The sequence below is a fragment of the Colias croceus genome, chromosome 15, assembly GCF_905220415.1.
Source record: "Colias croceus chromosome 15, ilColCroc2.1".
NCBI classification, from domain to species: domain Eukaryota; kingdom Metazoa; phylum Arthropoda; class Insecta; order Lepidoptera; family Pieridae; genus Colias; species Colias croceus.
In genome coordinates this window covers 6,652,090-6,676,812 of record NC_059551.1, presented here as the reverse complement: position 1 = coordinate 6,676,812, position 24,723 = coordinate 6,652,090, and the positions used below count along the sequence as shown (strand labels likewise).

Sequence of the window (24,723 nt, the reverse complement as noted above, 5' to 3'; positions counted from 1 at the left end):
GTGAATAAGTGATACGTTAGACGTAGATTATACATAAACATAGACCGGGAGATACTGACACAAAATTTCGAGTCATTTTTAACAGGATGGCGGTTCTACAGGGGTCTTAGTACGCAATGACAAAAAGAAAAACGATGGTGTGAACGCTGGTACCGGCGCGGCGGCTTAGTCGCGTGGGCGTTAGTCGAACTCGTCGGAAAAATAGCGAAAGTCAAACGATTTGTAACACAAAAATTTTAGAATTTACCGATAGCCCATAAAAAAGAAGTAGGCGGTAGTGTCATGCCATACTTTTCCGGTGTGACTTACAGCCCGCCATACCGACGCGAATGTGTTGATTTAAATAAAACAATTATTCAACCATTTGTATCAGGCTAACTTTTGCACAGGTAACCATCGTCGTGCAGCCATTTACGAAAATCGCCATGCCATACTTTTCGGACGATTCCAAATGGTCGCCATACCGCCGAAAATCTGCAAAAAATTTTTATTTCGCCAAACTTTTTGTACCAGTATTGCATTTGGATTTTTGGAGAGTATTTGATAAAATGTGACCATTATTATATTTGCCATACTTCTAGTAGGGGGAAAAAGTGCTGTCATACTTGAAAAATTAATTTAGTATTAATTTATATAAGTGAAGATTTCCAACACCTAGATCTTTGAAATTTTGTATTTATATTCGTTGATCCTCAAACTTACAAGAAAAATAAGTGCCATACTGTTACAAATCGTTTGACTTTCGCCATTTTCCGACGAGTTCGACTAACGCCCACGCGACTAAGCCGCCGGTACCAGCGTTCACACCATCGTTTTTCTTTTTGTCATTGCGTACTAAGACCCCTGTAGAACCACCATCCTGTTACAAATGACTCGAAATTTTGTGTCAGTATCTCCCGGTCTAACATGTAGATATTAAAATATCAATGTTTTACATTTTTGAGAAATAGAATGATAGATTTTTTGGCGGATGGCCATTGTGCACGTTAACTATAATAAAATCAAACACGCTAAACATACGTATTTTTATAAATGTTTAAAATTAATCGAATTTAAGTATTCGAGCCTTATAAAAAAGGAGAAAACACCACAATAGGCTAACGTTGCTACATAGTCACATTTATAGACTTGTGAAATAAGTATCGTGGTTAATATAATAATCAAATAGGTAGATGATCATAACCTTCAATTTTCGTAAATTAAACCTTTACCTACTTCCAATTATATTAATGGTTTTATGGTGCTAATGAAATATGACAGTAATCTCATATTTTATTCTATGTAGCATAAAATGAGTCTATTATTACATTGATAAGGTTACATTCTGAAACCCATAGCATGCAAGTCCGAGGTAGGTGATGTTATTAATTACAGGTTAAGTGAATATAGTGTACCAGCGGTCCGCCCCGGCTTCGCCCGTGGTACATATTTCGCAATAAAAGGTAGCCTATGTTCTTTCTCAGGGTCTAAAGATTATCTGTGCCAAATTTCATCAAAATCGGTCCAGTAGTTAATGCGTGAAAACCATACATACTATACAAACCTTTCCTCTTTATAATATTAGTATAGATGATAATAATTAATAATATCATTATTATACAATTTTTTTATATTAAAAAACAATTTTATACCAAAATATTAACACTTATCCTTAACCTCTTACATAAATAAATAGCATATCTTATTTTTCCGATTGTTTGCGCATATTGAGTGAATGTAAACAATTCACGAGTAAATAAAATTCTTAACCCTAATCTTGCCTAATTCGTAAATTCTAAATATTACAATAATTTATCTGTGTGTTTACTTAGTGTTATCGGCCATGTGACGTCATGAGCATGAATATTTGCACAATCGTATGTGGCCGTCAACAAACAACCGTGCAGGTCCCTACTCGATAATACCAAGGCTTTCCACTTTCCGCAACTGTTACTGCTTAAACAATGTTTAAGGCTTGAGATTTCATTTGCTTAATAATTTACGCAATTATTTACAATTATTGGCCATTATTAAATACATAATTTGATGGAAAAATATGTGTAGATACCTATAGCTAATAAACTATGTTCGTCACTCGTCATGGCTAAAACAAAAATATGTTGTTAATACAAACCGATCCGATATAAAAAACCGCAGCGATCGCACATGTGAATAACAATATTTCCGGTTTATAATTGTAAGAACTGCAAGGACATACGAAATGAGTCCATTCCATAATTCTACAATTACCTTGACAATCTCCCACGTTAAAATAAACCCAATGATTGCCCTCGATATCCAACAAACAATTATTATTACACGTTTGAATCGATCAAAAGGTTTCAGTCGATCGATGATAAATGAGAATCCCAAATCAGGCACAAAGTATTTACAAAACCTCGACGGAAACTTTAATGGAGATTAAAGATATATATATATAAAAATAGTTAGTATAAATACGTTTAATGACGTCCTCGAGGGAGGTCATTAGGAGCATAATTTCCGCACAGATAAATAACACACAAACACCAACAAGGAATTGACTAAATGTGTTAGTCTTATTCAGTAAGTCTGAAGTCTGCAGCTACCAAAAACATCCCACTCAATAACTAAATGTTTATGCAAATAATGTGTAGATGAGAATTACGTGTACCTTGTTAGTGCAATTCTGGGCAGAGGTCATTGATAACGCAGTCAGACGATCTAGTTTTGTTTTTATGATAACCATATCGCATCGCATTCTAAATAAACGCACAGACCGATTAATTAATGTTTACTTTGAAAATATGTATGTTAATGACAGAATTATGAATACGTAATAAAATATTTTCCGTGTTCCTTCTTCGCAACTAAGTTTCATTTTTTATTATTATTATGTCGTTATCAATAGAATTGCTTACCGGAAAAAATAAATAATTTATTTAGCTAAAGACAATATTGAATACGTAAGTCTTTAAGTCGCACATAATCAGTGATTACAATTATTCATGTGATTCAATGCTAATGCTAATGCAAAATATAATGGTTGAGAAACTAATCTAATCATAATGGTAAAGTTTTTTAATAGTAATACAATGTACAGGAAAGGGATAACATTACCACGGGACCATAACAATATAATGCAGTAAATGTCAAAACAATATCTAAAAACAAACTAAAGTTTACGACTTAACCGATTAGTACCTGCCCGTAAACTTTAAAACTGGCACACCGAACGAGAGATAAAACATACCTCAAGCAACACACCGCGACACTGATCCATACAAAGTTTCCACGTTAAATGCATTCATTTCATCGCAAGCACAGTTGGAACTTCAAAGCGAGGATAGCACTAAACGTTAATAACAAGAAATGGTTACACTATAGATACAACACGTGTACAGAGCAACGCGCCGAAACGAACTGGGACGGACGATCTATTATAGCGGTGCGCGTACGCAGGACGGCGACTGCGGACCATTTCCCCCACACTGCTTGCTCCGTTAGATTTTGTCGCATTACGTTTTCTCTATCTTATAAACAATAATATACTTGGTGACGTACATTTTCCTGGTACATTAATTTATGCTATCGACTTTTTTGATAACCTCAAATGACAAATCTATCGTCTTACGTACTTGCTTCTGTTTAGTATTATTCAATCAGTCTGTACTCTGTACCTACATAATATGTAAAATGTATGGACGAAAACAGTTCTTATACCGACTCAAATCTATATTGCCTTTCCAAATTTAAGGTCAACGTGGTAATTATTAAAAGCACAATTCCTTCGCTCTGTAGCTACTTGTATGAGTTTGGCCGTGTACAGTAAACAAAATTTATGTAGTTTGAGATAAATATGACAAAGATTTCATTCTACTAATATAATTCTATAGTAGAAAGTAATCATCAATTATAGGTATGAGCAACTTGGATATGCAAAAGTGCTTTTTAAAATTCAAGGAAAACCAGATGTTTTATTTTTCCTCAAAAATATTTTATGCCAATTGCCAAATATTCAAACATTGATGATTCGTATTATCTGCGAAATTGCATATATAGAAAATCTTTAATATTTTATCAGTTGCTACTTATTTTCTATAAGTAAATTATATACCGCCACACCTTACCAACGTGCTGGATCTACAACTTACAGGTTCGTATGGCATGGCGGCACAAATAATTACTGGCGTTTACCAATGTGTACCGGAATGGATTACTAGAGCGATTTGCAGAAAGACAGTACCGTTATGCACTTCTGCAACTTTTTCTGATGCATTCGTGGTGTTCGCTGCAAGGCCGTTATTCACCGGTTCTGAGACAGGTGTCGTAGTTACCGTCAGTTTGCGTGAGCGCAGCGTCTCCAATCTTTAAACGTTAAAGTACTTTCTTATCGCTTTGTAACTGGGTATTGGGCACTCGATATACCCTTCACTACATCGCATTTTACTTAGGACGCTAATGGACTAATTCTTTGTCGACGCTTACGACATAAACGGTCTTCGAAACTGTTGGTTTATGGTTAAGTAACAAGTACCTCAAATCGACTACACAATATCAAAGTCGCTGTGGTTTGATAACTCCCAATCGTCGCAATATGTTTTTTTTTTTTTAATTTGTCTAGTAATAAGATGACATTCATCATTCATGTTCATTGAGCGTACATGAGCACTACGTGAAAAGAAAACTGTGTTTAAATATGAAGTTAAATGAAGGACGTCAACGTGATCAAAATAATGCCCAGAAAAACCATCTCGACTGCAGCGACCTGCCCTCGACATTCCACATAATTTAAAACCTGACACAAGCTGTTTCTGAATACGGCCTTACGACTTTCAAAAGATTTTTTTACCTAATGTACAAGAAAACCTTGCGGCTCAGCCTCGGTGTCAAGCTAATAGAATTTATAAGTTTTGGCTATTGCGGCATATCTTTCGCCAAAAGGCACAATAAATTACGTTGATTAGGCGTTTGTGTATATTGACGAACTCTAGACAGTTAATTATTAAAGTCTGTTTAATATAGGCTATTACGCGTAAATGGAAAGGTAATAACATAATCAGTTTCATGAAAGTTTTTCACCGTTATTTTGTTATTCACCGTTTGTTTCGTCTCGTTCTACCGGTTCTCCCAGGAGATGCACACCGAAAACAAAGATGTTATAAAGATTACAGCTAAGGCTCTTAGAATATCATTGTTTTTGGTTTCAGCGAAAGTTCAAATAAAATTCAGTGTTAAAAAGTAAAATGATAAAGTCGTGTATTTTTTTTTGTTATAAAGAAATACCTATTTCATATGGCCTTTTTTACACTATCTACTAGTTCCTAGCTAGTTGATATTCAAAACGTAAAGACGAACTTCTCTGAAATCCGCTCTTCTGTTATTGAACTACGATTTTATAGACGGACATACCGACAAATAGATGTGTTAAGCAGTAAAATTAGTATCTTGTTTTTAGAATGGGTAAATATGGTGGTTCGGAAGTTAACAAATGCTACAAAAATTAACATACAATATTTATTTTACAAAAATAATAATAATAATAATATACAATACTGTAATGAAAGGCGAGTCACAACATCGAACTGCGAGTCTAGACAAAAGGCTATCTAAACTTACCGTTATGGGAAAATTATATTCCAAGCTGCACCCATATAATTAAAAACACTCTGGAATTGTTTATTCGCCATTGCAAGAAAGTTATTACCTGAAACAAAAAAATATAAAGTTATATTTTTATGTTATAAGTTTTCAAGGAAAGATATCAGTGCTCCCATATTACAGTGTAGGATTCCTACAGAACACAAGAAATAGTGAATTACATAAATATAAAAAATTGATGATGTGAAGAATTGATTTTCATAAATAAGTAATTAATTATCGCAGGCCAACCAGGCAGATAAGCTCAATTTGATTGTAGGTAATATACCTTAGATATAGATAGGTACTCGACGACGACAGCAAAAATATTCAAATCGAACCCATCTGAAGAGTGTTTATTTTCTGGGAATATCCATAAAATGTCACAAACGTTTGTAATATGACAGGATAAGGGGTTAATACGAGTATGTTGTCTTGTGAATATGGTTGAGCCGCGAAGCAAAGTGAGAGGGACGCGATGTAATATCGCCGTTATGAATAGCGGAATATGGCATTCAGAAAGTATTTTGTCGCGGTATAAAAATTCACAAGTATACCTAACATTAGAATTAATAGTCTTGTCATCTTTTCGGAATACGTGTGCTGGAAAAACACGCTAGCGCTCATTCTCTTGTTGAATATGAAATGTTGTGCACATTTCCTGGTTCAGTGGTTACCGTACACGACAAAAATTATTTTAACGATGTCCTCCCTGTGTATATAAATTTTTAGATAAATAAATGTAGGGTTTTTTTTACATATTCTAAATGTGTGAAAAACCTTCAAAAACAAACATAGGTTAATACGTGCTGCACAATAATGACGCCAACTAATTGTGTATTAAAACCAACTCGTTTTGCGTAAGGGGGTCAAGTTCGGAGCTAATGTCATTATCATCTTCGCCATAATATAAATCAATAGACTGAACCGAAGTCCACTACGGCTTGTGTTTGGTTAGCCAATAGTTCAAATCTAAGGAGAGGTGGTTACGAAACGTTCGTTACGTATAACTTAATTTGTGAATTCACAGTCGAACGTCACAATCGGAGGAGAGGACCTTGCGACTAACGAGTAGATGCGACGGTAAGCTAGCGTTAGCTGGCGAGCGGTGCAAGGTCAGCAGTCAAGTGTACGACACAGGGTTACGATATCTTATGTACATATCGAATAACCACAGCATTCCTACCAGCTAACAAACGTTGGTCACGCCTGATGAACGTTTCATTACAACTATATTGCCTTCATAGAAATAGTTTTATGCGTGGTTTTTACCTGGTGCCTTTCTTGAACATGTATAAAATGTATTTTTTTTAAATCTCTGTTTAGTAGTAATATTTGATTTTGATATATATATATAATTAACTTAATGAAGGTAACTTATAGCGAATTTTCAATGCTATAGTACTACATAGGTATTATACACATATTTAAAAAAACACCACAAGCCCGTAAGCAACTTATATAATGAGGGTGTTAGAAAACATTCAAATGACTAAGCTTAATGCATACAAAACATTTACATTTACACCGTAATCCAAGTTGCGAATGCGCGCCATGCTCGCAACATGCATGTAAACACCATAAATTGTGTTTGTATTGCATTTGGAAGCTACGTTCTCTAAAAGGCTTTGCGTAACACAAACGCTCCTTTTATACGTGCATATAAGATGGAAGTTTTAAGTGAATAAATGAATGAGGTAATGTAACATCGGATAGAGCAGGGATCTTAGGGTTCAAGTGATTAATCACCCGGGGACTCCCGATAAGAGAAGCTCGAAACTAAATGGGTTTCTCGTTCACTTATATAGAAATCGAGCTATTTAAATATACCTAAATATAAACATAGGAAAGGGAAAAATTAATGCCAATGACGTCAGTACATAGTCGAGTGTGCTGTAAGCTATATTTTTTAATATTAGAGAGATGTCAAGGAGGCGTTTGCGAGTTTCTTAAGAAGTCATTCGTCGATGACCCTCTGATGGGCCTAAGTGTTCACTCGAGTTCTTGTGGCACACCGCCGAAACGCTTCAACGATCATCTGTGTACACTCGGTCAGAGCCTGCGCGCGCATCGCGATCAATATCCTTGGCTGCGTCGACTTCGCACCGGCTCGTTTTGAAATTTCTGAACTCATTTGCAATAAGTGACAATTTTAATAGCAAACATTAAACTTCAAATTTTAACGGCCACATCGACGGTAAACTGTATGGAACGATCGGTGCAAAGTTACGTTAATAGTAACGTAGTTTGGAAGCGAGCATCGATACTGATAACTTATTTACGACTACAAGTAAAGTTGTAGTTAGTTTGTAGATTCAGTGTCAATATCCTTAGTGGTCTAGCAAACGATAGCCTTTACTCATATTGTAATGTGTGATACCAGCGTTGTTTAGTAGCGCAGTATCGCGCAATAACCGTAATTTCGCGTTATTTCCCTATAAAGAAAAGCTTTTTCTCCTCTTTCGTAACTTTGCGCCTTGAAAATTATTTTGCCAAATATTCTTAGAAAAGTGAACTTTCATTTCAATATTAAACATATCAAGGTAATTGAGCAATTTAGTATAATGGAACTTTGAGATTCTGTTATCTGGTGCCGACAAAATGCCGCCGGCGTTTAATTTTCTTAGAAACAGCTAAGAATCGTGATACATAGTATTATATTGGACGTTTTGTGTCTAACTTCTAATTTATATAAAAAAAAAACTTTAAACGAAGACAATTTAACTTACAAAATAAATTAACTTTGATCCGTTGCCATCTTATTAAAAACTAAATTCAACGAGAGAACATTAAATAGTTGAACGAGGAAAACAAACAAAACACAATTAAGTTGGAGTTGATAAGTGTCTGGAGCAGAGTGAATGGGAAAGTTGGAGCGAGTGTTGGCAAAGTGGCCGGCGTATAGAGGCGTACGTATTGAAGATGTAACGTACTCAGGAACTAACAATAGAAGTGTACGCCGAGCGTCACAATGACACGGGTGGGCGACGCACGGGGTTCATTGAACGCTATTGTGCATCTTCCAGGTACAATTTAAAAAACATTTACGCGTTGTGAGATTTTTGCGAAACCTGTCTTGGCTCTTTTACAGCGCGTCAAAGGGCAGGCAAGGGGCATTTTACGAAAGTTTAAATACGTCGTGTCTAATATAGCGCTCTCCAACTGTGTCGTGCTGCACACGTGTTGTCGTAGTTAAATATAAACCGGCGGTTCAACGCACGAGGGGACGCTACGCCTAACCTACTACTGTAACTACTAGCTTACTATCCGATGAATTAACGTTTATGGTATTTAGTTCATCAATTTGTAACATGCTCTTACAGTTTAAATTGTGCTCTTGTTCATTATTACATCTCTTGACTCGTTGAATGAATTACTTTTGTTATTATATTAATAAGCTTATATTGTCTCACTGTTCCGAGACTATTGTATGTGATAAACAAAAATAAATAAGGGCATGGTCCTGCATAAATGAAATATAAGTAATTAGTTATCAGTGACCTAGCTGTTTGCTTATTTCGCTCACACTGCGTATTCTCATTATGCTTACATGGTGGAACAAAGGCGAACAGCATTGAGTCATCACAGGAAAGTCAACAACAATGATTTATATATGTCATTTATTTTGTTTCCGTAAATATTTATTAGAAACTGGTTTGACATGGTAGAAAATAAATAAACATAAAGTAGGTTTAATTTCATCTCGTTTTGTGAGTTGTAACACTCAGAAAGCGCGGAAATTCATTCTAGCACAATGCTAGTAAGCGAGTAGTGATAAATACAACCAGTGCAACTTTTAAAAGTGTATGCAATGGGAATGGCGAATGAGTTAACTGTATCGTCATAGCTGCTATTGTTTGTTAACGCTTCAGCGCTTACGTTTCTTTGCCTAGATGAGGACACTCAAGTGAAGTAACAATCACTATTTAACGAAACGCTTAATATAAGCAAAAAGCCCAACGGAATATTCCATGTAATGAAATGAACGAATTGCCAACGGCCAGTATTTTCGTTTGTTTTTACGAGGAAAGCAGATAGCTCCTTTAAATCTAATTTCGTTAATTGAACCAAGTTCGTGTTTCGAGGCTGTTACGAATGTAAAGCACTGAGTTTTGCTTTAATTTTACGAATTCATTAAAATATAATAACCTATTCAAAGTCCCACAAGTTGAAATTAAATGTGGCAGTTTTTTCGAAATTCAGACTTATTTAATACTTTAATTTAATAAGATTACACAAATAAGTAACTAAAATGTGTTTCTGGAAAATTTACATGTTTGATCGAGTAATAGGTTCGAGGTTTCGAAATCGAACATTTAATTAATATTGATTAAATGTGTACCTAATTGTTCAATTAAGTCACGTTTCAAACCACAAACGGCGTCGATATTTGTAAACTATAATGACAGAAACACTCGCTTATTATGAAATCGGTTCGTTTGTGAACCTTTATGGCGTTATGAGCGGAGGCGATATTAACGTTAAATTAGTTTTGGCACAAAGCTGTTCGTTGTTCGGGAAAATACCACAAGTTCATGCTATTGCACTAACTGCGAAACAGCCGTCGGTTATTATCGTAAAAACATATGATAACTGTCGACGAGGATTTTGGGATTGTTCAAATATCTTGTTTTCAAGGTATTTCATAATAAAATAAGTATATTAAATACCGCAAACGTCATGAAGGTATTTAAATGTTGACATTATGTTAATTATTAGTTATTACCATTTAAATACGTAATAACAAAAAAAGTGCCGACACACCTATCGATATTCTGTTGGGACAGAGGGAAGACCATCAATACCGATTCAATCATATAGCTACAAGACACGATTCTATTCTCTACTATAATTTTACGTATGTATATGAAATATCAAATAATGTTTTATGTAATAATAAAAGTTGAGTTTACTTTTTAAAATAACGTGTGTAATTTATATTTAAAGAATGATAAGAAACATGATAACGGCGGCTATGGGTGCTAAGGATCAATAATGGAAATCATATCGTAATGTAGAGCAAAAATAACTATGAGCAATATAATTTATTCGTAGACTTGATTGATTTTTTTGCAAACCTAGTTTTGGAAAAATGGGTCTCAAGACTTACCTATGATGTTTTAAATAATTGAATCCGTCCATTTATTTTACGACATAGCTATTTCCTACCTCACAGTATGCGGCTATTTAATGAGTTTTAAAAGCTTCAATTGCTTGTGTCTTAAATGAAGATTAGTCAATTAGTTTGTTGTAAATATTTCTTTAAAAAATCGGTTTAGTTATAAGAAGCGATATCATATTTCACTTTATTCCTCTACGATACAGCGTGCCGCCCTAGCATTTAAACCCGTAACCTTTGCCTAAAGCAAACGTCCGTCCCTCAATATGACCGCTCACCTCGTCGAAACAAAGACAAAGAGGTTCGCACGACCTTGCCGGCGTGTGCTATCTGTATCTATAGTCTGACGAACACGGAAGCGCCTAACGATTAACGAATCAACGCCTCCAGCAAACTTTGAGCACACGAATTACCAATTAACCGTATGGAATACCCACCGACGTGTCTTTTATCAACGCTACGAGGTAAAACGAGATGATTTTTTTTTGTGTTCTTAAATCTGATTTATCGTAAGATAGGTTTTATATTCAAATTCAGATAGGTCATCAGAAAATCTAGTAAATGGAACGAGTTTTTAAATTAATATTGTATTATATATCAACATAAATTATAAAAAGACAGAATGTTTTAATAATATCCCGATTCGAATGCAAATACAACGAATGAATACGTAGGTACTTTGGAACCTTAAAAGATTTTTTTACTGGTCACTAAACTTATTTTTTATTCGGATATTCATTTTGCCAAACTCACAACAAAGTACATTATAATGAAACCGCATTAATTTAGCGGTTAGGTTATTTTTTTCAAAACATCACCGACTGTGTACATATTTTCGATCGCGTGCGTTGAACCCCCGCATTCGAAGCCGTGCGGGAGCAAAGAAATTGATTAGAGACACGTTTTTCATTTTAACAACAACAGCAGATATATATTTATTTGAATTATGAAAAATTCAAATAATATTGTATATCACGTAGAAATATTTTGCATAATTCCCTTTTATAATGCAAAACACTCGACTCGCGTATTATAAACGTAAAAGTAATAAAAAAGAACCGTGGAAAGTAATACATAATATATGCGTATACTTTTAAATTACTGGAGTGAGCTCTCGAAGCGATGCGGTCGGTTAATACTCAACGGTCTCCTATTCTAACTTTAAATTGTATGGAGGATAAACTCCAAAGTCATTTCAAGAATACGTTTCGGTTTAAAAAAAACTAGCAGGTGTCGGGACCGCTGGAGGTCGCATATTGAACGCACAAAAACCGTCTCTTTTTACGTAGGCCACAAAAAATCTTAAAACTCAGATTAAACTTTATTATGATTTCAAGACTGGCATTCTTAAAAATTATTTTTGTATAATTTCCGGGCCGTTCTTGCTAATTAGAAGAAAAACAGTAGTGACGTATCAGTGCTGGCATTGAGTTCTCGCAATGATAACATTAAAACGTTTTTTTAATATTATATCGTCAGTGCTATCAAAAAGCTTCCTATTTTATATTTAACTTCCTATATTTCTAGCGGTAAATATTGAAGTTTTTATATTAAAGGTAGGTAAATAAAGGTATCTACCAAGTACCAACTAAATAAATTGCGAAGGAAAAGTGCAGGATAGGAACCGGTATGACTCGTCGATTTTTTTTAATAAAAACAAATATACCGTGTGATGCCAACGTTATTAAAAAATATTACCTGCATAGTATAATGTCAAAAATACATGAGAGCAAACGAGCATTGAACTTGAGATAGGTACACAAAATATCTGCTGTAAAAGTGGTCAGGTACGTATCGGACTCAGTTTCCATATATTGTTAAATGTCGCGGTTTTCGCAATAGGTATTTGTTTGTGATTATAGCTTACAGATATAATGAGGTATTTAACATTTTAACACAATTGTTGTTAACAAAGCGATTTGCATTAGGAAACCTTCATGGAACATTAAAAATATTTTATGGGGTTTCATTCTTAAAAAATAATTTTATATCTATGGTAAGAAATAATAGTACTTTCTGTTGATTGAAAATAAATAAAGAAGTAATAAATTGGGTATCGCACAGTTATAACAGCTCGCGTGCTGCCCTACACTTACGAACCGTTTTTCAGGTAAATTACGTTAAATCGATAAATACACAGAATTTATATATTAGGTACGTATAAACGATACATACATAGTTGATTACACGTAAAATATACATATTTTTAAAACACGCAATATTTGGACGTATTGTAATTAGTAATTACTCATTGACCATTGTGCCTTGCTGCTTTTTGTATGCAAATTATTAATTTTTAATTGCTGTAAATATATTGTACGATGGATTTTATAATTTTTAAATTGAGAGGCTTTACATCTGTGTAGTCTTTTATTCAAATTAAAAGTTTAATTAAATTATTAATTGCAAACAAAGGCGAACGCGTGACTACGTAACACAGACCGTATCGTAAAAACTAAGTACTTACGGTTATGTTCCTTTATTACAATAGTAATAACTAATATTTTATTGTTATAATAATATAATATTAATAATCTCAAGATCCGCCTCCAATAAAGGTACAAAACAATCGGAAGCAATAACACCTTACATGCAAATGTAACAAGGAAACTGCTATAATATATGCTCGGTTACGTCTTACTGACTCGATAAAAGTTACCAACTGTTTGACGGTCTCCAACCGTAGGTAAAAAATAAATCTTTATTCAGTTCACCCTTATCTACAATTCCCTAGAGCGCGGCGTCCGTCGTGCAGGAATCGAGGATAACATTCCCGATTCCTGACTGAATATGGTATGAATGAAGAAATTTATGCATTTTCAATGCTCTTCGTTATGTCTAGCTTGTGTTGATAAGCGATATAGCTTTAAGTACGAGCTTATCGGAGTTAACATCAGCAGTTTGCTTATAGCTATAGCTAGGAATATAAGTTGATGTATTATGATAGACGATAGAGGATCATAATAAAAAAAAGATTAAAGAAAAGTATTATATTTAATATTACTCAACTACGAATAAACATTTTATATTTATTTTTGTGAAGCCTAACTTTTTAACATAATAAAGACGAGATGAGTTTCAGCAAATTGGATTAGGGCGTTGGTAAAAGGGATGCAAAGTTTAAAAAGAATTGGCCACACTACAAAGTTCCAAATTCATTATATTTCACCCTGTGAAAGTGGCTTATTTAAAGTCACTTTTTATCTCGCCATGTAAATTAAACTAGCGAATAAGAAAACTCATAAAGTAAATGAAAATATATCTCGAGACTAAGTAAAATTTACGCGAAGCATGTATAACTAAGAAAATAAACGTAATCAAGTTTCAAATATAGTGTAATTTTATTCATGCATACTTAAAACGTTTTATAAACAACGGTCTCGAGGGTTCTCTATAAAATATCACTGAGTGAACACGACTTTAATAACTAAGTATTATAAGTTTTAACATTTGTGCGTGTTCTAACATCACAAAGATGAGAAAATATCTGTGCCTCCAGTGAATAAGGGAGTAAGACGAGTTATTCCCTTTGGTTTTTATTGCACCATTGGATTCAGCTCGTCAAAATACACAACATATCAAAAGGTCATATCTCTAGCTGCATCCTAACCCAGTTTTTCGAATGACCCAAACGGTATAAGTAGGGTGTGATAAACGGTATAAGTTACCTTATCCATCATTTTAGGCAATCGCAAAGGAACTATTCGTCTCGAGTCAAAATAACCCACGAACACAAAGACATATGTGTAGTTATACTTTTTGAATAAAGACATAATTCATTTTGTTCCATCCGTGCTAACACTGTTTTAGTATAAACGCAGTTGTGTCATTTTTCTAACATGAGCATAAAGGAACAACTCTTAGTGTCATTGGTTCAAGTGGCGACATGAGACAGTTTTGCATTAATGCCGTGTTACTATTGGTCCATTTGAATACTGCACGGAAACAACGGACACTATTCCTTTGTGCTTAATAATATTTTTCAATCTTTTTTTATTTATCAGTTAACTTGGGAGACTAATAATATTTCTATGGAAATTAACTATTTTTTGCAATAGATATTAAAAATAGAGTTTTAATTAACACATTAAGTGCTAATATTATACTCCTTGTTTATATAAATACAGAACGATAATTGAATCATCTAAAAAAAGCCAACAAAAATGTTAAACTTATATTTTCTTCTTATATTTATGTAAGTTTTATAAAAAATAACTAGTTTTTAATCTTTTTTTTATTTTATTTAATCAAACTACAATAATACTATAATTATAGACGCATAGAAAAAAAAATTATAACCAGTCTTGACAATTATGAATATTGTGTTCTCTCTCATATAGCGTTTTAGCCACTGTAAATTGCCTTTTTATAGGAAAAAAGTCCGCAATATCGAAACTATTTTGGTCCTGCATTATCGTAAACATATTATGGATACTCTAGTACCATATATTTTGAAAAAATTTGGATATTGTCACGTAGAGTCTCTTCAAGTCGTATTTGCATCCAAGGCACCTTCAAATCTGTGCTTAATTTTTTCATAAAATCTTTGCGGCTCATTGTTTTTTCTTTATTTATCTATATTATTTTGATATTATAAGATATAGAAATTGTTAAAATTCCATATCATGCCGTAAAATATCGGAACTGACCACCTATAACTTTCCCTGTAAGGTAACTGAACATACCTACAGGAATATGGTTTTCGAGCTTCTCTTATCTCTTAATAGTGCTTGTATCCTCAATATATAACCACCATGACATATTCGGTTTTTCTCCAGACAACATCTTCAGTCACAGTCACATACACACATCACAGTCACCCAATCCTCTTGCTTGGAGTCCAAATCCAGCGGAGGACAATAATCGTCATTTACTAAAATTGAAGGTTTTTCGTCCTAGTGTTAAAGTTTTCTGGATCCTATTTTATACTCAATATATAGTATATAATACTATATCATGTAAAACGTGACTTGGAAAAAAAATATTCAAATAAATCAACACAAAATAATTTTTTTAAACAATCGTAAAAGTTACGAAAAGCCCAATTATACGTCAAAATGACGTACAACATCCTCTTTACTACAAAATGGCGGAATTTACCGGGATGAGCCAACTATGTACTACTAGGTCTCGACGGCTAAAGAGTTGTTTCTGGATTTCGAAGCGATTCGATGGTAAATATAGAAAAGACAAAGTTATTTCGCCGCGGTGTACATTAAATTTACGTAGATTGGACTTCTAGGGTTAAATGCAGAAACACCTAAATGTTGTTTTGTTTTTATTATATCTAATAACGATAAAAAATCCGTTGATTTTATTCGATTTTCAAACTACGTGCATGGTTGTTCCACTAAAAGGCCTCAATTGAGTCATAAAGTACACAAATTTCAAGCATAATAAGTCGCATCATTTCTATAAAACCAAAACTGGCAATAATATAAGTCGTGTTATGCGTCTATGAACATAGTGCATTAGGGCATAAGTCGTTATATTGCAAAGAGCAAAAAAAAAATTATGTGAATACATTGAGTTATTCCATGAAGTACTCGTTCATAAGGGCACAACTACAAAAAAACACGAAAAAAGTATATTTATGGGGTTGTTACAATATCTGTTCATATGTAAAACTAAAGTCTAACATCATATCTTACCCATACAAGCTTAAAAATTTGAAGTTATAAAGATTTAGTGTTGATATATAGTTTTTTGTCTCTCCTGAAAAGTGCTGTTTTTGAGTTATTCCCTTATTCACTGGAGGCACAGATATATTACCTACAAAGTACATTAGTGAATGATTTTAGCACACAGGTACATGCCGCAAATCGCAATATTAGTTTACACATTATAATTACACAGGCACATTCTTGCTAAATGCCTAGAATACATATAAACCCGAAACGAACCTTCAAATAATAATTTACTCAGATGGCAATGAGCATTAAGCACATCCAATTTTAAGTCATGTAATACTAACTAGGTTTATTAAAGTTTAAATTTAGAAGAAAGATAAATATAATTTAGTATCGGTTCGTGCCTAGATGTTAACAAATAATAAGTTTCCAGTCTGAGTTTGCGGAGTTCAAAAGATTTTCCAAGCGCCTATAACTGGAACAGAATGTTTCCATTTTTAAATCAATGGAATATAACTGTATAATCCACATATTGTACTTATAGTGTAATATAGGATGGAATTACTACATCGCTGTGCTATAAGCACGCAAGTTTATTGGTAGTTATCTAAAATAAATGACTAATCTAGCGCAAGACAAATCTGTCAAATTAATTGAAGCTAATCCAAACTAAAAAAAGAATTGTATTCTTAATTATTATCTGTCAAAGCTATATTCAAGGTAAATAAATACAAATGATTGGTGAAAAAAGCAGTTAATCACGCGCGACCCACATAATCGCAATGTCATTTTTTTCGCTACGTGAAAGACATTATAAATCACAGATAGGCAGATCGTTGTTAATATCTATCCAATAATTACGTGATGTTCGACCCGTATCATGCATTTATCTGTAAATGTTTTAACATTAACTCATACTGCCTACACAACTCTTACGCAAATACGTGTGATAATAACTAACAGTGATGAATCGAAAGAGAATTTATATTTAATTACAAATAATAATATATTATATTCAGATACGAAAAGAATTCCTATTATGTTTAATTTTACATTCAGATAACTTTACAATTCAAAGACATTTGATAATATCGGTCCATAATTAATATTCGTCAAGTCAAACAATTTCCAAGTCGATCAATTAATTTCAGAGTTGATTAAAATCCCCATTCAGACGATCATGGAGCCCACAATATTGCATTGACATGCCACAGATGATAATCGAGGACACGGGAACGCTTGGTTCCGTATGAATAATCAATTAATCAGGTCACAGACTTAGCAAATAGCGCTCTGATGCATGTGCCTTGATCCGATATAGGCTCCAATCAACATCAGATATTAGATGAATGATTTACAATGCGATATACCCACAATTAAACCCACAATATTAAATTATTAGTAACCGTGTCACGTGTCTCGAATTATAAAATATCTAATTCAGTATTAGTATTTCTATTTGATAGAATATGAATGAAACAGGGCTGAGCTAAATAGACTAGAAACCTTTTTTTGATGCTGGCCGTTAAAATTTCGCAAATTTTCATACTTTTTATAGGCCTGTCTGAGTTTGGTAAATTCGGCAATGAAACGAAATGATGGTAATGGATTTTGTCAGAACATAGCAAATATTTTAGTGTCAAAAAATTGCAGTGTTTATTCTAGAATAATGAGGCTAAAAACGTTATGTTAGTGTTATTTAAAAGTCCTAATTTGTACAAAAATAATATCACGTCTAGACATGACATCATGCTGATCTTAAAAGAGAAAATGGTAACATAAAAATCCGGCTAGAACAACTGGTTGAACAAAGTACGGGAATTACACCGTCCTATTTTGAAATTCAGATTCACAACTTCCTTGAAGATCGGCTCTAGATACGCAACTATACATTACAGATACTTATGAACCGTGATGAATTCAGATGACGAGCTATGCTTCCTGCTATATATATAAAAACCAGTACAAGTAATAAATGGCAATATTTTTGTCAGAATTATTAAACAAAAACAATGCCATTTCATAGCAAGCATGATCTCATATCTAGTCACCTCAAATGTTATGTTTGTAGCCCACAGACATACTTGTAGCCATTTGGTTTATGTTCATGTGGTGATAATACGCTATCAGCAAACGTGTCATTGTATAATGTATTGGTTACACAACAATTAAAGTTGAATAACATGTTAAAACAATCAATATTTGGACTTGCATCATGTACTATTTAAATACAATATATTATAGTATTCAAATAAGTTGATTTTGATATGTCATGCGACACATTATGTATTTATGTAATGCACTTGCATTAGTAGCGATTGGGACTAAAGTGTCGTGAGAAATATTTAATATTGTGTTCACATTTTGCATAATGAATTTATTCAACTTAAAACTATTTTATGTTTGTTTATCACAAGGATATGGTACATCGTTTCAGATTTTTATGTAAAAAATATCAATGCGTGTACAGTGTACATACCTATTGTAAAATAATGTTCATGTCATAATTAATTGATTTTACCTTTAGTAGGGCTATATCTTGGATCATCAATTGATACTTAGATATCTATAAAGCTATAAAATTAATTAATTCAATTTTAATATCTGTTCCTATAACAAAAGGCGTCAAATCGTGCGTTAGTACGTTACTAAGTATTCAATCCATTCTTAGTAAAACAATATAGCATTTAAATGATCGATAAGAAACATGTTTCCTTAATCGATACAATGATTTTCTTTGAAATATTACGCAATTTTTAACAAACGGATACAGAAAAGAATGAAATCAATTCTATAGAATATTAACAAAATGTAAGCTTTTGAAACATCGTGATTGTCTGAGTTTCTTACATGTATATTATGTAGTTACATGTGATTATGAATGAGTACTGCTTCAATAAAATGCCATTAATATGTACAATGTAGGAACAAGGAACTAGCCTGTACCTATTTTGTATGTTGACATCTATTATTTATTGCATTGACGCAATATCTGGCATGTGGCAATAAATAAAACATCGTTAATCGTATTAGAATTGTAATAATGAAGTTATTAAACGAAATATAGATACTGATAATGTTAGCATTTACATTGCCATAATATTTATTACATACCTATTAGTTCAGGATACATCGCCCATTTTTGCAAGTGACTACTATCAAGCTAATTTTCCGTTTGTAGCTTTATTTTCATGAGACGCCCAATAATTTCGTGTACGAAAGTCTGGATTGTGGTAGCTAACAGAGATAACAAGGATAAAAATTTTTGATTTGATGGTTCTCAAATATTTATTACTAACTGAATGATTTTTTTTTTGTTCAATCTCAAGATAATTACCTAAATTATTCGAAAAAATATTTGTCCTACAAAATCTATGGTTTGTTCAAAGAGTCCCCCTTTCCAAAGTCTATCGATAACGAGGTCATCATAAATGATTACTAACAAGCTGATTTTTTTGTTTTCACTTAGTTAATGTTTATATAATTCAACAGACATATTGTCCTACAAATTGCGTAATAAATATTTGAGAACCATCAAATCAAAAAAATTTATCCTTGTTATCTCTTTTAGCTACCACAATCGAGAGTTTCGTACACGAAATTATTCGGTGTCTCATCAAAATAAAGCTACAAACGGAAAATCAGCTTGATAGTAGTCACTTGCAAAAATGGGCGATGTATCCTGAACTATATCTTGCGTTATCACTATCTGATTTTTTGTTTCGTGTGAAGACGAATAAAAAAGGTTGGTTGTTGTAAGCTTTCATGGGGTAGTAAATGAATGATTAGTGTTAGTAATGCATCTCCACATAGTAATGTGGATAGTATGTTGGTTAGTGTAGTCAGATGTGCGGTGTACCTAGTAAGATTAAGGGCAGCTGGCATTCCAGCCGGCACAAACCACCAAGAGGGCAGCGGCGTGCACATCCGCTGCGAGCGCGCGCCTCACACCACCATCCACGCCGCACCACTGCCAGTCCCGGCAACAACACTGCAATTCACCATTCGCACTCGGGATAACTATGCCGTGTCAATGTCAACGCAGTGTCATGGTTCACTGGCTCTAATTGACCCGAATATGGATAACTGTGACGCAAACTGTTTGCCAACTCGACGATATACAACTTTCCGGTTGCAAGCAAGGATAAATGACAAGCCGCGCTAGGCGATTCGGCTATCGAGGAAACGGGGAAAGGAATGCAAGGGAGGAAAAAGTTACGCTGAAAAAATATGACACAGTAGTCAAATTTATGGCGACGTATAGCGTTCGATCGAGTGCGTCCCGTTTGGAAAGTTTAGGGGAGAACAATTAAAGGGAACGCGACAGGAGAGTAAGGGTTGACGTGGGGTAAGTATAGATAGGGTCGATAAACTTTTGACTGGCGGGGCTAGAAGAATGTTTCGTTCGGTACTTCGAAAAAGTTTTGGCGGTATCGGAAAGTTATTGCGTGTATGCGAGGGTAGGTTTTCGAGCGACTCGTCGCGTGTAGGCGCGAGGCGGTCGGCCCGTGCGTCGCTCCGCGTTCAACTGACGTATTACATCGCCGGTCGGCGGCTGGCGGCTGCAGTCGCTCGCTCTTCGGTAGCCAGCGCGTGCCGTACTGAGCGCTGACGGCGCCCGCCCCTGCGCTGTGCCGCCCTTGTGATAACGCACCCCGCTAACGCCGAATAATCCCACAAAATTCATCACAGTATAAAATACGAGCTTTTGAATCGTCCATAGAATGTATGGTGAATAGAAAAAGCGATTAAATAGGCAAAATACATTTTTGCGTACATTTCACATACACGATAAAGAAGAATTATTGCTTAATAAATTACCTTATACTAATAAATAATTATCTATTAATTAATACTTTACGTGAGATTTCCATTACAAAATATAAGTTGCAAAGGTAGACAATTAAGTACTTAGAGCATTTAACTGTTAAATACTTTGATTGTGACAACAACGATGAATACTTAGTTAATTTATATAGTAATTAATAACTTATTCTCAGCATAAACAAGCGATATCTTAATATGAATGCCTATCCGCGTAATTAATGTGCAATATGGCGAAAAGCTTTACGAGCTCAGTGGTGGTCGGACAGATGTGAATTCCAGCGAGTCGACGGCCTAGAATCTACCACCCCTGACACGTCCGACGCGGCCATAAAGCACTCGGGTATCGGACGTCGCGTCGCCGCTCAACCGCACCATCCAAATTGAGAGATTCAGAAAATCGACAAGGGGAAAATAACCGCGTCGCCTAAAAATTTCTGACAATATTCTCGTGAATATTTCAGAATCTCTCTATGTTTACGTTCGTTCGCGTGCTGTGCGTGTCTAGTTTTAAACATGCTATTTTTTAAACTAGTCACGCATTATTCAAAGCCCTATTTTTATGTTTCGTTGATTTCAGTTCAATCACAAATAAATAATCAACAAAATTGCAGTCTTGGGACAACGTGGAATCTACGTTAGGGTTTTACGATTATTTTATCTGAAATTTATTCATCTGGATGTTGTGTGTGTACGAATTGCTTTATTATGAAATGTGTATGATAGCATCTCATACAAAATGACAAATGGTTTCCAAGTAAACATTTTATGATACTTTTGTAGTATTTTTGACGCAGGGCTGGCCACCCACGATGTTTGCCAGACTAGGTACACGTATTCTTTTGACACGTGGTGTATTTGTGTTATCATAAATAACTTCAAACCAACTTGTATATGCTTTAAAATTTAACATTTGAACTTTAAAACAGTATTTTTGTTTTCAGGTCACAATATAATTTGTATTTATACAAATGTGCTTTGTTGCATGTAAAGTACACGTCTTGAATATTTTGCCACAACATAAGGTAAGTATTTGTTAAAAGTACTTATATGGTACTGATAAAAGTTAATAGCGTCACTGAATAGATATAACATCATCAATGTAATTATTTTATTTTATTAGGACAGACAATATTGCACGAATCTCTTAGTCATAGCACTCATAACTATTCATTTGTTTATTGACTTCCATTGTATTGTGTCAAGGTTTTGTTCTTTATTGGATTAATTTAATGAGGTATTTAGAATATTACATCTAGGCGGCGATGGTTCTGAAGATGGTATTTCACAATAGATTTGTTCCAAATAAAAAGTATTTTTAACCGACTTCAAAAAAAAGGAGGAGGTTATCAATTCGGCCGGTATGTTTTTTTTATGTATGTACACCGATAGTCCGAGATTTCTGAACCGATTTACGTGATTCTTCATTTGTTCCATGCCTAATTGGTGTCAAATTGGCCGTAGATAAGCAAAAAGGATCCAACCCACAACATGACCGAAAATGAGTTAAATATACCAAACTGCTCGTCTAGGTCTATATTTTCGATTAGCAAAAACAATCCAAGTAAAATATAAATATTTTGACGTTAAATTATTGGTCCCATAAAAATTTTATTGGGATAGGCCCAGTACTTAGTTTTTATTTTATGAGCATTTTTGTCTGTATAATTGTAAATGTTGCAAGTGCAAGTTTGAAGTCGGTTGTTTTTAACGCTTAAAACGCTAAAAGTTAACGCTTAAAGTTATCACTTGTATTAAAAGTCAACGTAAATATTCTAAGTATTTACAACTTAAATATAAAACTGAATCTTTCAATTATAATCCAAATAATCAATAATCCAAGAATTTGTAACTACATAAGAATTTTGTTGGATAATCCTAAAATATTGAAACAGATTCTAAAAATCACAAAAATGGCAACATTATCACTTGTCAAAGATACATTTCAATGCAGCCGTATAAAAACAATAACCACCGACCTCTTATATTTAACGTAGCATGCCGTGTACTTCTTACACTTGGCTAAGCTACGGCTTGCTAAATAGGCTTGGATGTTTGTCATGAAATGTAACGGGCCACAAAATATGTGAACGTAAATCTAAAATTGGGTACGAATTATTGCTTTACGTTACTCGAGCACTGAATTTAATTCCGACTGACTAACAACGATACGATATTTTAAACACGGACGTAAACTCAGTTTGAACTGGGTATTAGGAGATTAGATAGGTACGTGTATAATTTATTAATGTGATATAATATTTAGGGCAGCACACTGTTTGAAGTTGGATGGAATATATTAAATTCTTTATTTTTATTTATTATTATTTATTACAAGCTCTGCATGTTTAAGAGGCCTACACCATCGAAACTAGCGCCACCGAACATTTTATTTTTTTACTCCTTAACCAGATCAAATTTAAAAAATCTAGCTCGGTACTTTGCTAGTATATTACTTGTAGTATTTTTGGTATTACTTTTCACTATTCTAACTGTTCATTATTCTAGAGAACTTTTGATTACCGCCAAAAGTGGCCACTTTTGGCGGTAATCAAAAGTTCTCCTAATTTACCGAATGCAAAATAATGAAAAGCAATACCAAAAATACTACAAGTAATATACTAGCAAAGTACCGAGCTAGATTTTTTAAATTTGATCTGGTTTAGGAGTAAAAAAATAAAATGTTGGGGGGCGCTAGTTTCGGTGGTGTAGTCGCCTTAATATGACTCGTGTAATGTTATTAAAGTAAAGTAAATGTCCAAATTAGACTATAAAACAGTTGCTTTTGACAAGTACCGTGGGGACAGAAAGTTAACGTAATTATTTTGACCATAACTTGACTTCACAATCATGCCTAATTCAATGTCCTAATTTTACTTTTCGTTACTTTCTATTTGGATTTCTAGATACAATCGTCGCTAATAAAAACGTTAACGTAATTTCCTTTTGTAACTTCGGAGTACATATTTTGAGATGATAGAATAATTTAATTACATTTGAGTACAGATGGAATAGCTGTATTTGTGTCACAACGAGATTCCAATCTAAAATGGGATTGACGAACTGAGAGAAAATAAAATATGAAGAATGAATATTCCCTAAGCTCAATTATCGTGAAACACGAGGCTGTCTGGAGACTAAGTTTGTAAAACATTAACAATGTTAATTTAATTAAGTTATCTATTAAAGTCAAACAAAATATGTAAAATGTTCTTTAAATTGGAAGCTGTAATATGCAAAGTAATATTATCATGATAGGATGGCACGTCAGAAGCACACATCCACTAAGAATATCAAATGAGGACATGATATCTAATACAACTTTATTTCGGATCTAGTATTTTGTTCGCGACGCTTTATTTTTATAGCATTTTTATTGATTATAAGCTGTCGTTTTATGTTCTTATTTGAGAATCATGTCTCTGTCGTCGTTAAATGATTAAATAAACAATGTCGTCATGATTACGCGTACGGTCATATGGACAATAAATTCTATCAATTGTGCTAAAGTTATCAGTCAATCACTTTATTTTCCTGATTGTCATGTACCTA

General features: G+C 33.8%; 1 protein-coding gene across 5 annotated transcripts in view; it reads right to left on the bottom strand.

Annotated features, from left to right (window-relative positions):
• Positions 1-24,723, bottom strand: part of LOC123698269 (protein gustavus) — a 63,566-nt gene that overhangs the window by 30,783 nt on the left and 8,060 nt on the right. Inside the window, exon 1 of one of the 5 annotated variants that reach the window (XM_045644851.1) lies at positions 20,207-20,921. The exons of 1 other annotated variant lie outside the window; for it this stretch is intronic. In XM_045644851.1, the coding sequence (XP_045500807.1) occupies positions 20,207-20,274 (68 nt within the window). In that variant the 5' untranslated portion in view covers positions 20,275-20,921. Of the gene's footprint in view, positions 1-3,211; positions 3,439-5,577; positions 5,659-20,206; positions 20,922-24,723 lie in introns of those variants that run through there. 3 more of the 5 variants (XM_045644853.1, XM_045644856.1, XM_045644855.1) reach the window with 3 other exon arrangements.